Here is a 15,303-nt window from a genome sequence, read left to right on the forward strand (position 1 = left end):
TACTGGCGTAATCAACAAATATGGCACGATTGGCGAGTATTGGACTTACATACACCTAATGAAGATTATCAGGAGTCAACTATATAACAAATATAAACAAGGTCATACCAAAGAAAAAGTTTTCACAACATTAATCGATACGAAGTATATCAATACTATAAAATACGCTTCATAAGTGCTTGTGTACGTCCACCCTATACAATGAGCAACACACATCAAAGAAGAATTGATAGTATACAACCGACACACAACATGTTCAAATAAATCACATAAGTGTGTCCAACAAACCACTAGTCAGCAGACAACAGAGCATCACGACCAATATTAAAAAAATTGAACTAGTTAACTACAATATCCAATTCCCTCAACCCAATTATACATCTTGATAAGAAAGTTAATGAAGTTATACAACCGCTGCAAAATAGCTAGAGTCCAGGAGTACTAGTAATAAAAAAAAACCAAGGATTGATAACCAATGACAAAACTCAAAACTCATCTGAGAACCGCTTAACAGTTCTTCCTGAATTGAACACTATTTGGAGCTTAAAACTCCTTAAGGACATAGGCTTTGATCAGAATCAAATTCAACCATGTACGACAATCGGGCATCCTCCTGTAAGAACTACTCAGACCCCAGTGTGCTAAACCCAACGTCTCCTCCTACATACAGTCTCCTCAGATCACAGTCGTACATACGCACAGACATATATGCAGGAACTGAGTGGGAGAGTAGATTCATGAAATAAAAAACAAACAACAAAAAATAAACTCATGCACACTGAGCATAACCGCTCTGCACACAAGTCGCACCATCATACAATTGGCAGAAGTACATAAACCTGCACACGCCCTGCTGTGAGACCAATGCAGTCGAGCTGCGGCCTTCTGCAAATACACTCACGTGATAGACACAGCAAGCAGCTGCCACCTCCGCATCACGGACATACCAAACAGTATTCTGTACGACCAAGATCTCATACAACTTCCAAACACTCAGGAACTGTAGAAGCAACTGTCTCGACGAACATATTATATCTCTCTAAACAACGACAACAGCCACCCCAACCCGCCGCTGCTGCCTGCCGCTGCTACGAAATGCGCGCACCTGTGCACTGACCAGTGTCGGAGTAATATTTGCCGACTGTCATACTATATTTACGGTTTTGAAAAAAGTGCCCTCATAGAAAGAACAATGGATCAAACACTTCTGACCATTTTTTGGGAGCAGTGATTTCGCAGAGGCAGTCAGACACCACATCAACCATGATGCTCTAAACTGTCTTAAAACTTTATAGTTCTGAGTGAGAAATCTCCTTTCATCTCCTTTAAATAATCATTATACTATAATATCAGTGTTAACAGAATGAAACACTTAAGATGGCAAGTTTAAGATATCATTTGAACTGTCGCTGCTATAAGAGCGAACCACTATTACTATTGTGGGTCCCGAGTGTGGGACCTGCAACTGTGGACGAGCAGGAGCTGCAGCTAAATGCCAGATTCACAACAGCCAAAAACCGTGGCATTATTATAAATGTATTTATCAGGTCTCAGACTGTACAACGACACGTAAACAGCAAAGCCAAACCTGCATTATTATAAATGTATTTTATCAGGGGCCTCCAAAACTGTAACACAGCCAAACCACATGAGAATGAATGTCATTTTAAACAGATAAGTGTTGTCACGACCACCTTTGTTACAGAGTCTGAATGCAAAGCCCCCTTCTTTTAGAGAGTCGAGAGGGAAATGAGAACAAAACATAAATGTGCAACATTTACACAGGCGGCACAACCATCCCACGAACGTGACTACATAACTGGAATTGTAAGATCTGTTGACTGTGGGAAGTTCCTGTTTTGATGTGGTTTGTTTCGACAATGGGCAACAAAGGAGTTTTCTCCTGCAAACGAGTATATTTAGAAACGTTTACAGCCTCCCAAGCCATGATTGTGGCTCTGCGCTGACACAATGACAACCCATAACTAGTGGTCTTTTCCTCAAGTTGAACTGAACTCTCAGGTGCTGTTTGTGCTCGGTGGGTAAATGCAGGGAGTTTACACTTCTTAGTGCTTCATCATGGTGCCACAAATGGAAGCGCCTAAATTCTACAAGTGAGGATTTCTGTAGAGAGATATTTTAAGAGTATAACACTAACCTGCCTTCGAGGACCAAGAAGAGCAACAGATGGAAAACCAACTGGCTTTAGGTGGTTAACCACTGATGGCCGTCCTTACAACATGACCACTTCACTGACTAGTTGGTGGCTGAAAACAGATGAGTGTTACACACTTCTGACACCATAGCCACACGTTTGAACACTTGCCAATCCTATATTACCTGTAATATAGAGGAGTATTTGTTTGATTTTGTGCACATTTGTTACTTTCAGAAATCCAGGGAGACTTGTGTGAGGCTTCCCTGTGAAGTTAGTTGTAATCTGTGCAGATGGAGATGTTATGATAGAAGAACCACATTTTACTGCTGCTCCATTCCTGAGAAGGAAATGTTGAATTTCTTAATCTTGTTTTTTATGATTTGAAATGCTGCTGACTAAGGTTCAGTCTTCAGCGACGGGTTACGAGTTCACTGCACATTCTGATTTTGTACTTAAATACAATGTTTACAATTTGTGACTTAAAACAAACTGGAAGTATTAATTTCCATGAAGACAAAACAGGCCTGGGTTCATTTCAATAAGCGTTTTTCAAATATTTAAAATCACACCAATGTATCATTAAGTGCTATAGGCAAACACTTCTGAGCTGCACTCAGGCCTGAAACCTTTTTGTACACGGTTGCGTTTATAAATCTATTTCAATGGGACTTGTACAGTGTTGATACCACTGTACAGTATGTTGTATACACATGTTGATATTCACGTGGCCCTTTAGCTTATTAAATCCTGCCAGTTTAATAATAACTATTGCCAACTGTTTGTTGCCTTGACTGTAGCAGTTTGATTAAATCACGTTACAAACACAATCATTCGTGTTGTTCCTCTTTGACATTTCTCCTGTGAACAGGTACGGTTGTGTTTTTCCTGTCCGACTGAAATCCGCTGACTTTGCTTATCAATTACATGCCTCATAAGAATTTGATTAATTGACATTCTTGTATTAAGATCTATTGGAGACCCTACGTAAAAGGGCTACATGCTAAAAATGTATTTGGGCTCTGACATTATATTCAGAATTCTAACTTTCAAGTCAGAATTTTTTTTAACTTCCTTTTGAACGTGATGTGAGAAACTGGGAGACAAAAAGACAATTAAATGTAAAATTTATTACGCAAAATGTACAACAGCTGCTGAAGCTATTTTACAGCTCAAATATAGAGATTTTTATTTTACTTCCACCTTGTGGAATATAATATTCAACTTAGTTTGAAATTCTGTCATGAACTCTGAAAACATTCATAAAAAACACACTGGCTCACATTGAACAACTTTTCAAAGCAGGGAAGCTGAACTAAAGTGCAGTTTGAATCAGCATAACAGGATGCTCAAAATAACAAACCATAATAAACAGTTCAGAAAATGTTTAACAGAATTTCTTCCCAAAATACATTTGTACTGTTTTGAGGTTGCTTCACACTGCTCTACCTCCTACAGAGCATCATTCAACTCAACAAATCAAAACGTTTTCATCAACCTCTGAAACCCGACAGCTGTTCTTCTGTGTCTCCAACATCTCCTGCACTCATTCAAACAAGACAAAGTGCATTCCACTTATAACTAAGAACTGCAACACATTCAGTTTCCTCCTTCCATAACTATGGGAAAATAAAAAGTTGTAAGTTCTCTTAATCGTGCATCTAAGAAAAATATGGCGATTAATGTGGCTCGAGAAAAAACATATTCGATTTTCAAATCCTTTAAAAAATTAAAATCTATAATGAATAAGAAATCTCCTTTTAGACTAATTAACCCTGTTTAGCACCAACACCAGCTCTGACATCTGAACCTTGAAAGGCTGTACTGTTCTTCATTTGCTCTTCAGAAGTGTTTAATAACGGTGCTTGCTAAGGTCTTATCTGGTCTGGTATCCATAAGTTTGAACCTCACAATTAAAACAAATGACTGACTTCAGATCAGCTCTCCTGCTTACAAAAAGTAATCGAGTAAATGTGGCCTGAAGAGACAAATGTCAGGATGGTTTGGAAGAGTGGGATGACATCATCAGTATGAGCCTCGCATCCCGCTGCCCCGCGAGCGTCCGCCCCCCCCTGAGTTATCGTAGTAGCCCCCACCACCATGACCTGAGAGGGATACGGAAAGAAAGTTAGTGTAAAAATGTGTGAAGTCATTTCTAATGAGATTTTAAGAAAATATATGATCAAAACTAACAGCAAACTTTTATTTACCATGAAAGTGAAACAACTCACCCATTTCAGCGGCTCCACTGGCCGTTGAATTAAGAAACAGCTCGATGTAGCGGTGCTCTGTGGAGAAAATATCAATCCATTAATCATACTGAAGAACTCGTGTTTCTGCTGCTGTGATTGTGTATTCAGTCAGTAGAGGCAAGTCGGCATGCCCTCATTACAAAAGAGAACACAGCCAGGAAAGTAAAAGGCCCACCTGTGTACGATACATCTAGAATTTCTCCCCACTTTACCTTGCCGTCAGATGGCCCTTTCCCACAAGGAACAAAAGACCGTTATCTAGCAGGTATCAGTTATAGACCAGCACCTTCTGTGTTCTGTGAGGTGAAACGGTTGTTTTTGTCCAAGGAGTTTGGTGGCTTTGAATAGAGCATAGATAACATCTTCAGTTGCCCAAAGGCTGTCTGACAGCAAGGTAGAGCGGTGACATCATTCTAAATATACCGTACACTTGAAATCCTATAGCTTTTTAAGGTGGCTCAAATAAATGTTTCCTCGTCCCATTTCAACTATACATTGGCAGCTTATCTGTTGATTTTGTGCTATTATTAATGCTTTTCTTATGAGAGACAAGTTGAAGAAAATAAAAGGAGGACATACGCATGTGGTTCTTGTCTTTGGACATGGCTGACACAGCGTCTTCATGGCAGCGAAACTCCACATCGGCCTCCCCTGTGGACTTCCCGTTAGGAGCCACATCGATGTGGGCCCGCAGTGGATTCAGAGGAGAGAAGAACTACAGGAACAAAGAGAGATACATAAACTATTAACACAGGCATACACACATGACTCTTTTCTCAAATGTAGTAGCTCACTGGTCTTGGTGACGGACACCACTCTAAGTATGGCGTAGAATCATAGGTGTGTATATGATGTTTTGCAGCACTTCCCTGCAGTATATATCCATTTTATGATGTAACAAGTTAGTTAAAGGGTCCTGGTTTCTGAAGCAGAATATTTAGGATGGATTGGTCAAAAATGAATCTGCAAGCTTCTGTTGTGACAGAGTTGCTCTTACTTTAGCGATGTCTCCCTCTGTGGCGCGGAAAGGTAAGCCCCTCATGTGAACAAAATGGCCGTTGTGGAAGCCTGTAGAAACATCTCCTTGACCACCGTAACCGTGGCCTCCCATCCCTGAGTCAATCACACACAAACATCCACAGATTAATAATGCATCATTTAGGAATGTAGAACACAGAAATAATCCGATACCATTGTTTCATTTACTTAATGGCAATAGAACATATCAACATAGCGTGAAACCTTCATATAGCTTTCCATGAGAGATTACAAGAAGGTCACAATCAGCTGCTTTTAGAAAATCCAATCCTAATTGTACTTCTTCACACTGACAATGTAAAACGTCTTCATTTTTAGGTTCAGAACATTTTAAATTCATGCCACACCTTGATTCATTTGAAAGAGGAACAATGTTAAAGTATCACTGACAAATGTCAACAAAGCAACAACTGGAAGACATTTCAGCCTTCAGCAGGGACTCAATATGAAGAGGCATTTCTTCAGTGTTGCTGAATGCCAGTGAGAATGACTTTACCTCTTCCTCCTCTCTCTCCTCTCACTCGCTCATCAAACATGCCGTTGTCAAAGCAGTTGTTGTTGAAGCCGTTGTAGCTGTCAAATTCACAGTAACCTGGACACAGACGAACACAACAAAGTTAAGCAGGGCTCATTCTTTTACACTAACTGAATAACTATCTCGGCAATTACTTTATAAAAACAACACCGGCTCCTCAGGATTAAATATCATTGTGGTTCTACTGTCTTTAGCACTTTACAATGACACCTTAGAAATACAGAACTGTTCTTACCTCCTCCATAGCCCCCCCCGCACCTCATGGTGTCCATCAGAGCCCCCCCGTGGCCAGGCCCCGGCGCAAAGAAGCCTCTTCTGGGGCCCCCCATCATAGGTCTGTCGTAAGGCCCCGGCCTCTGGGCTCCCACCCCCTGGTGGGGCAGCTCGTAGTAAGCTCTGATCTCATTGCGATTGCTCTTAAAAATCTCTATGTACCTGCAATGCAAGCGGCCCATGAGGTGGGGGGGGGGGGGTGGGGGGCAGAGGAGAGGGTTAGGGAGCAGAAATGGCTGAGCTCGGGTACATAAACAGATATTTACAGAGAGAGAATGTAAACAAACACAAAACAAATATTCTAAATAGTGGTCTAAGTACTTTCTCAACATGAAGATATCTCATCATTAACTGGGCTGTATTAAATAGGGAAACCCCTATAGCTCTAGATTTTACATGTTGCATTCAAAAAGTAGTTAGGAGCTTTAATGGTAGAGGCTTCCTTGACTAACCTCCTCTATACTATGCTTAATCCCCTCTGCAACAGCAATCTATCTCTAACATGTAATACAAGTTCTAAATAAAGTGCCAATAACATTATTTAATATACCCAAATGTTGCTCTAAAAAAAGAATAGCTCTCAGGTCTTAGACTACCAACACATCTGCATATGGCATAAAATACTCACACCACCTTTCATTTATAGATTAGTTAAATTACCTTTCATCCCATTATTCAACATCTCACCATTGTTACAATACATAAACCCATCCCAATAACCATATCAATAATTATCACATGACCCACCCAATTCATATTTATCATTGTTTTACCATTATTATTATTCTAGCACACCAACCCATGCTTATCATTCAACCATCACAGTGCCCATCCCATTAATACCATAATTACTCTTATATGACCACCCATTAAACACTGCATTAGAAGCCCATCCCAGCCAGCCCGTCCCCTTCCCATCCGTCCCACCTGTGCCCTATTCTTTCCTTGTGTTTCCCCAGAGCCTTTTCTGCTATCTCCTTTGAGGCAAACTGCACGAAGGCTTCCCCTGTGCTCCTCCCCTGGCAGTCCACTGGCAGAGTAATCCCATTTGGCACGATTCTCAACCCTTCAACCCAAGCACACATAAATACAGAGGTCGGTAGGGAGACTGATAGATGTATGGAATATATATAACAAAACCCACTGCATATCTGGAGGATTAATGTACGTCATGAGGGGAAATGTAGTAGTATCTGATAAGACAGCATTAAAAGAAGAGTGAGTTTAAACTTGTAAGCTGTCGGCAGGGGGATGAAACAAATAGTGGGTTGTAGTCTGCAGCTATAACATGTAGGGGAATGCAGGTGGAAAACTAGCCCACCTCCTAAATGCCCTTTAGGAGGCATGACATCAAGGTCATGGAATATGCAGGTCAAATAAACTGTTGACGTAACACAAACAGAGTAACAGCAGGGCTGCACAATATGTCACAATCATTGAAAAACTTGTGCAATTCTTTTTTATTGGTGTACTTTATGTTTTTTTTTTATACAACAAGCAATTTATTGTATTTTAGCCGAAAACTACAAGAAGAAAATAAATAACGCATATTTTCATATTCTGGTTGATTGTGCAGCCCTGTGTAAGAGGCATTCTAATTCCTAATGATGACAGATTTGTAAACAGTGTATACTACTACAAGAACATGACACACAGACATTTTGGCAAAAATAATACAACTTTGTAATACAAGTGAAAAGGACACATAAGAAAAGATAAATGTTTATGCTTATGTTGTGGTGTGTAGGGTGATCTACAGTTGGCAGTGGTTTGAATTTGTCATGATATCTGTCAGAAGGAGTATGTAAATGTAAAGTTGATTTGTTGTACCAGTTTTTTACGAATATATTAAAAAACATTAAGACGCGATAATGAGATATTATCGCTTTCAGTTCTACATGGGCCTTTAGACTTTGAACAATGTAAGGAGACATTTTATGCGACACAGAGCTATACTTATATATCAACAAGAGATGAGTGAAATGTTTGCAGAGCCTACATTCATCTGACAATTCTTCGAGTGGTTGTCCCATTTCATTGTTGCTCTTTTGCACATTTGAACCCTAGCTGTAGTTCTGCACCCTAACACTGTGGTGTAGATAATAATAATAAGTGTGTAGAAACTATCCCTCAGATTGAAATACATTGTGGAATATCAGTACAATGCAATAACAGTTACAGAACTTTAAATGTTCGCGTACCTGAGAAGAACTGAACGATCTCCTCCTTGCTGCAGCCGAAGGGAAGGCCTCTGAGTCGCAGCATGCAGCCGCTGCAGCTGTCGTAGTCAGCTGGCCCGCTGCGCTTCAGCACCCAGTCCATCTCACTGCGGTTCGACTTGAACACTGAGTCACACAGATAGAAACACACACGTCTGTTTTAACCAGAAATGCATTGAACTTGAGCCGAGAAAGAAAACGTTATATGAAGTGCAAACACCCAGGAAGCCCCATCTGAAATGTCAGCAACAGGGTGAGTTGCACTTTGACCATATGAAGCATTGCTGCAATATATGAGATTACTGATACCAAGAGAAAGTCCACAAAGTTGAACTCTTACGGGTCCATCAGTCTGTTATGATCGGTTATACTGCTTACCCTCTATGTATCGGTGTCCCATGTATTTACGGTCCTTGGAGAGAGCAATTTTGAAATCCTCAGACATTTTCAACTCAATAAATGCCTCTCCACTGGGACGGCCTTCTTTAGAGTAGGTAAAGCACACTCCGTTTACTTTCCCAACGATGTCACAGTCTGTAAATGATAATACATTTCCTTAGTACAAAGCCTACACCAAGACATTTCCTGTCATAGCAGAACATGTACAGGGTAAACTGAGTGGATCTTATCAGAGCTATTTGGAGCTACAGAAAGTAGAATCCTACAGTCCATGCTCTGTTCAACCTGAGATCCTGAAAGTTCTCTAATGTGAAATACAAAGCATTTATGTGAGTAAAAGGTTGTTGCTTTATACTCTTTGACAAAGTCACAAATGAAATGTCACTTACATTTATGCAATTAATATGAAGGAAATAACATTATGTTCACTAAAATGGATGAACAACAATTAAAAACATAATCCCAACTTCGACACTAAGCAAAATAGTTGAGGTAATCGAGATATCATTTCAATCTTACCACTAAATAGTTGTACAGCCTCAAGCTGTTAAGATGTGTGTGATCTCACCAGAGAAGAAGCTGGCGACCTCCTCCTGCGTGCAGGACCAGGGGAGTCCTCTGATCCGAACCACATATCCCTCTTCATTCATAGACATCCTCACTGCCAGAGAGCACAACAAAAGTAATACTTTTATTAAATACAAGTTTGCTTATGCAGTTTTTAAAAGATATATCTTTATTGAGTTCATGTTTGCCATGGGTCCTTATTTGAAATGTCAGCCACTATCAGGGGTAGGGGCAGCCTGTCCGTCACAGATGCTGCTGCTGATAGATGTTGTCCATTTTAGTTGTTCAAAATAAGCATTTCAAATGTAACTTCCCTACAATAATAATAATCTTGATATATACAATAAGAGCAGTCTGTTACTTTCATGTGTACAATACATTATAACCCAAGCAGAAGTACCATGAAATATGCATATTATTCATTAACATCCTCAGTGCAATAACAATAACTTTAAGTATGCACACCATCAGCTCAGCAGGAAGCTGAGGTTATAAATAACTCTTTTTTAATATGTGTGACACTAAACAACAGTGGTGTACCGTAAAGTAACTAATCACACTTACTCAAGTTCACTATTTACTTTGTACTTCTACCTCACTACAATTCAGAAGTAAATAGTGTACTTTTACTCCAATACATTTATTTAATACCTTTAGTAACTTTCGGTACGTATAATTGAGTATATTTTGATACCAATACTTTTGTACTTTTACTTGATAAACATTTTTAATGCAGGACTTTTACTTGCAACAGAGTATTCCTACACTGGTACTTTTACTCTGCTTAACAATTACCAATAACGAAAACACTATCTGGAACCATGAACAGTATTCAATAACGAATGCCCAGTAGGTCATATTTGAATAGTTTAGCATTATAATGCTCTTCACTGCAGCTGTCAACACAGTCTAAAACAAGCTAACATTTGTCACTTCCTCTTTCCAACTCTGTTGTCTCAACGTGTTGCTAGCTAACGTAACCAAAGTTCAACTTAACTTACGTTGAGATTTCCAAACATATCCAAACAAGACGTTTAGCAATTATTTGGTAAAATTGGTTGTTTGAAGGCCCCAACAGGAGAGTATGTGTCCGCCCGGGTGCTCTAATGATGCTAACGCCTCTTTTCTGTCAGGCTGCAAATGTTAGCAGCTAGCAGGCTAGCAGCTACGGCTAACTGTAGGCCACTGACAGCGGTCAAACGTACAGGGCACACTAGTTCTTCACCCAACGGTCTAACGCTGTCACTGAGCATCAAAATAAACATCCACAAGCACACATCACTGTGTCAGAAGTGAGTGACAAATGTGTGAAAACGATGAAATTATCTCACAGTCGCCTCTCGTCCCCGGTCTCCTGCCCCTATCCCGAGCCTCAGGCAGGTGTCACTAACGAGCAAACCAGCTCAGGTATGTTCTCGCGAGAGTTGGACAAAGAAAAAAAGGAGATGAAGTTTGAGTCTTTTTTATACTATATATATTTAATAATAGCAATAGGACGCCATTAGGCTAAATTGATATTTTAGGCATGAATGTGCTCATAACACAACAAATAACGATGTTTATTTCTAATGGAGGCACGTTTATTTATACAGCACATTTCAATACAAGGCATTTCAAAGTGCTTTACTAAAAATGAGAAACATTAGGAGCATAAAGAAACATAGCAGCAGAAACATAAACATTTACCAGGCCAATAGGCTATAACTTCAAGCTCATTTTTATGTAACTTTTGATTATAACTTTTCCACCTCTGATCAAAATGGCTTTTTTAACACAATGTATGAATTGTTTTACTCGTCTTATGACAAGTAGATTCTGACACCAGACAAACATTTTATGCCTGAAGAAGATTAGTCATGCTTCGATGACAGTCTGGAAAACACGTGACGCGGAAAACAAACAATCAGGGCGTAAAGTCCACCGACTGCAGCAGGTCAACTGTGGGAAACCACATTGTCCTAAAGACGATTTAAGCTGCAAGTCCTTCTCGTGTTTAGTCTTATCATAATGGAGATTCCAGTATTTACCGTAGATGCCTTTTCTAATCTACCGTTTAGGGGAAATCCCGCTGCAATTTGTCCACTTATGCATGTGAGTAATAATATTTAGGTAAAAGTAGGTCTACATTAATGTCATAATGCCATGCATATCGTATAAGTTGTTGCAATAGGGTTGATAAGGACGTAAAGACACTTCAACATGCTGTTTCTAAATTGTGCATATCATTTCTTTTTTGTTCAAGGATCAGACTGCTCCTTGTAACTTTTTGATTATTTGGACATATAGAGTTCCAGTTTTAGTAGCACATAAATTCATAAAAAAGGTATAAATTACGCAGCATGACATACATGTGTTTCTTATCAATCCATCCATGATCATGTAGCCTACCTCAGTGTTTAATTATTGTTACAATTTGTTTCAACAATCACTGTTTTTTAAACAGGAACTGACAGATGACTTGTATAAGAAGATAGCAGCAGAGATGAACCTGTCGGAAACAGCTTTCATCACCAGCATCAACCCGTCTGACAATTTTACCACAGGTCAGATAAACATTTTAATACATGTAGGATTTAAGATTTGTTTTATGGATTAAAAGATGCACCAGTCTGGGACAGGTTAGCATTTCATTACAATCATCAACCCATTGTTTAACAACTCATGCATTGTTATTGAGACTGGTTGAATGGGGATGAAGCAATAAAGATGCACATATCTGCCAGTGGCCAATGTAAAAGTGCCTCTACAGTAATAATCACAGTGTCCATTGTGCACAGTTTTATGGTAATGTACCCATTCATACGGAATACTGTAAAAAATGTGTTAAGGGAGCAACTTTTTAAACTGTGTAGCTGAGAGTACAGTGCATAAAGCAAAGCAGACACAGGACAATGTCACAACACTGTACTTAATTTCAAGCAAACTGTTTCCCTCTTCATACTCTTATAGAAAGCACCTCTGTGGAGGGATATGTTTACACAAAAAGCACCGGTCTGACAATGTGATTAACAGGATCAAGGTTCCGACTGCGATGGTTCACACCAACGACTGAAGTGAATCTGTGCGGTCATGCAACTCTGGCATCTGCAGCAGTGCTGTTCAAACATAAGGGTAAGTTACCAAAAAACAAACAAACATGTATACAGATCATCAGATTAACTTCCATTTATAACCTTTTTATGTATTTCTCTCTTAGAGAATGTGAATCCCAAACTGGTGTTTGAGACGAGGAGTGGAGATCTGGCTGTCACGCAGCGGGGGGAAGGGTACGTCATGGACTTTCCTCTCAACCCACCAACAAAGCAGGTTAGTTAGTAAACTTCAATAATATATCACTTATCAAAATAAGCAAATCCAATTTGTTAAAAGTAAATGAAAAAAAGGCACAATAGCTAACATCAACCTTTATAAGTGGTGAATGCTAGAACTGTGTTTTGGTTTTTTTAAACCCAGAATGCAACAAAAACATCCTGGACTAGCAGTGCAAAGTTTTTCAGAAGAAAGTCTTTTCAGTATCCTTTGCAATGCAGTAATTAATAACACAATTATTCAAACTTAATTTTCTTCTAAACACCTGTTTTCTCAGGATGCCAATGAGTTCAAAGACATCTTAAAGGTAAGTGAGACGTCTACTCTAAGAGAATATGCTTTACAGTAGACTCCTGCTTCACGGTCTACATTAACTACTTAACTTGTGTGCACATTATTTTCTTCTTCCCCTTCAGGCTGCAGTTGGAAACAACCCAATCCAGGATGTTTATCTGTGCCCCATCACTAAGAAACTGTTGGTTCGACTGTCTGACAGCTGTGAAAGGTTACCACACACACACACACCCACACACACACACACACACACACACACACACACACACACACACACACACACACACACACACACACACACACACACACACACACACACTCTATTTGCATGTTGCCAGGTTTGTTTGTGACTCTTCCTTTGTGCTGCATGTGTTTCCTGCAGGTCAGTGCTCACCAGTCTGAAAGTTGACGCTGCTGCTCTTCAGAGAAGTGAGACGAGTGGAAGAGTCAAAGGACTAATCGTCACCATGAGAGGTAACCGGAGCTTTAAAACATTAGATCCTTTGGTTAGTCTTTAGTTTTATGATTTGTTGGGCCGGACCACATGCTGTAATCTTAAATATAAAGTAGTTCCAAAGATATGCAGACTATTTTAAGATATAAGTAATAGATTACCTAAAATGCCATGCTAAACTATTTTAAATCAGACTTTTTTATTTTGTCTTTATGTTGCATCTCACTGTGAGTGGTTGACACGATCATATTATACTTAAATTAAAAGTAGTTATAGCACAGTGTAAGAGTACTCTAGTGAGAGTCCTGCATTTATTATTCTCACAAGAAAAAGTACAGAAGTAGTAGCATCAAAATAACTTTTAAGTGCTTAAAGTAAAAATACACATTATGCAGAATAATGTGTATGTATGTGCAGAATTGCCAGTTTCGGAATCATAGCCTATCGTACATTCTTCTAATATATTACTGTAAAATAATTGTACAATAACATATTTTGAACTGGTAATTGTTGGCATATTTGAAATGTATTTGTATTTTAGTTTATATACTACTGGGTAGCTTGGGGATCAATACATTCTTATTGCAGGTCTCCCTTGAAAAAGAGATCGATGATCTCAATGGGACCACCTGGTTAAATAAAGGTTTGAAATTGATATAATACCGTCATTTGTTAATTTGATTTTATATTGATAAAAAGCTACTAACTTAAGCTATCAAATAAGTTTAGTGGAGTGTAAAGAACAATTAGCCTTTGAAATGTAGTTTTAAAGACTATGAAAGTAGAAGAAAATAGAAATGATCAAGTAAAGTATCATACTTCTAAGGACCTGGAATATACCAAGTCAACAAATATGATATGGTAAAAGAACACTATCGAGACGAGCCCTGTGTGAAAACTACAAGCGATGGTAATCAAATCGTTCTTCATTATCCACCAATAGGATCCCCAGACTGCCAGTCAGGATACGACTTCTACTCCAGATACTTTGCTCCATGGATGGGCATCGCTGAGGATCCTGTGACTGGTACACAAACATTAAAACTACAAACACTTCTACTGCTGCTGTTTCCCCTGGAATCACACAATCTGACTTAGTTGGCCTGCAGTGTGTGTATGGGGCAACATTGTAAAATACTCTTATAATCAAGTAATCCAAGCCATTGGTATACAAGCAACAGGTATGGGCTAAACACTACATGTGTCTTTGGAAATGTTTTATCCGGTTTTGTCTCTCCGCAGGTTCTGCCCACACAGTGCTGGGTGGTTACTGGTCTAAGGAACTAGGAAAGAAGAAAATGCTGGGTAATTAATTTAAACTAATTTCACATTCACTTTGATCAGCATCTCTAAAACAAATGTAATTTAACCAACCCATAGAGGCAACAATTTGACCAACCATTCAACAATGTGTTATTATAGTAATAAACACCACCTGTTATCAAGTTAAACAGCCCTTTATTATTCAGCTGAATCATGCTGACACTCATATTCTCCGCTCTGTGTTTGTGCAGCTTACCAGTGCTCCAGTCGAGGCGGGGAGCTGGAACTAGAAGTGAGAGACGACGGAAGAATCAACATCGCTGGACAGGCCGTCACTGTGCTGCAGGGAACAATCACACTATAGCCACATGCAGGCTAATGAGAGCAGGGGGTGATGGGACAAATCATCATGTGCCTGCTCAGAGAAGCAGACGGATGCTTTGTACGATGTTATCAAAAGCAACAAGACATGGTTTAAATAAAAAGCAATGCAAATTTGTGTCAAGTCTGGTCAATCTAATTTAACATCTGACAGGATTGAAAAA

General features: G+C 39.3%; 2 protein-coding genes across 5 annotated transcripts; one reads left to right on the plus strand and one right to left on the minus strand.

The window, feature by feature from the left end:
* Positions 1 to 3,265: 3,265 nt before the first annotated feature.
* hnrnph3 (heterogeneous nuclear ribonucleoprotein H3 (2H9)) lies at positions 3,266 to 10,829 on the minus strand. 4 transcript variants are annotated; one of them, XM_010782827.1, is made up of 11 exons: positions 10,770 to 10,829; positions 9,440 to 9,532; positions 8,851 to 9,006; positions 8,455 to 8,598; positions 7,181 to 7,319; positions 6,216 to 6,415; positions 5,942 to 6,037; positions 5,405 to 5,520; positions 4,987 to 5,122; positions 4,387 to 4,443; positions 3,266 to 4,260 (listed from the first exon to the last, which is right to left on the minus strand). In XM_010782827.1, the coding sequence occupies exons 2-11, from the start codon at positions 9,525 to 9,527 to the stop codon at positions 4,181 to 4,183; spliced, it is 1,212 nt and encodes a 403-aa protein (XP_010781129.1). In that variant the 5' UTR covers positions 9,528 to 9,532; positions 10,770 to 10,829; the 3' UTR covers positions 3,266 to 4,180. The 4 variants fall into 4 exon arrangements, with proteins under 4 accessions (XP_010781129.1, XP_010781130.1, XP_010781131.1 ...); XM_010782828.1 differs by lacking the exon at positions 10,770 to 10,829 and adding an exon at positions 10,440 to 10,763; XM_010782829.1 differs by lacking the exons at positions 6,216 to 6,415; positions 7,181 to 7,319.
* Positions 10,830 to 11,343: 514 nt separating this feature from the next.
* On the plus strand, positions 11,344 to 15,257 carry LOC104955496 (phenazine biosynthesis-like domain-containing protein 1). The gene is made up of 10 exons (XM_010782831.1): positions 11,344 to 11,529; positions 11,882 to 11,981; positions 12,451 to 12,549; positions 12,635 to 12,744; positions 13,025 to 13,054; positions 13,164 to 13,252; positions 13,424 to 13,515; positions 14,439 to 14,522; positions 14,738 to 14,800; positions 15,010 to 15,257. Exons 1-10 carry the CDS (start codon positions 11,446 to 11,448, stop codon positions 15,120 to 15,122), a joined length of 864 nt encoding a protein of 287 aa, XP_010781133.1. The 5' UTR covers positions 11,344 to 11,445; the 3' UTR covers positions 15,123 to 15,257.
* Positions 15,258 to 15,303: the final 46 nt, after the last annotated feature.

Source organism: Notothenia coriiceps, unplaced genomic scaffold (assembly GCF_000735185.1).
Source record: "Notothenia coriiceps isolate Sejong01 unplaced genomic scaffold, NC01 NC01_scaffold00024668, whole genome shotgun sequence".
Lineage (NCBI taxonomy): Eukaryota > Metazoa > Chordata > Actinopteri > Perciformes > Nototheniidae > Notothenia > Notothenia coriiceps.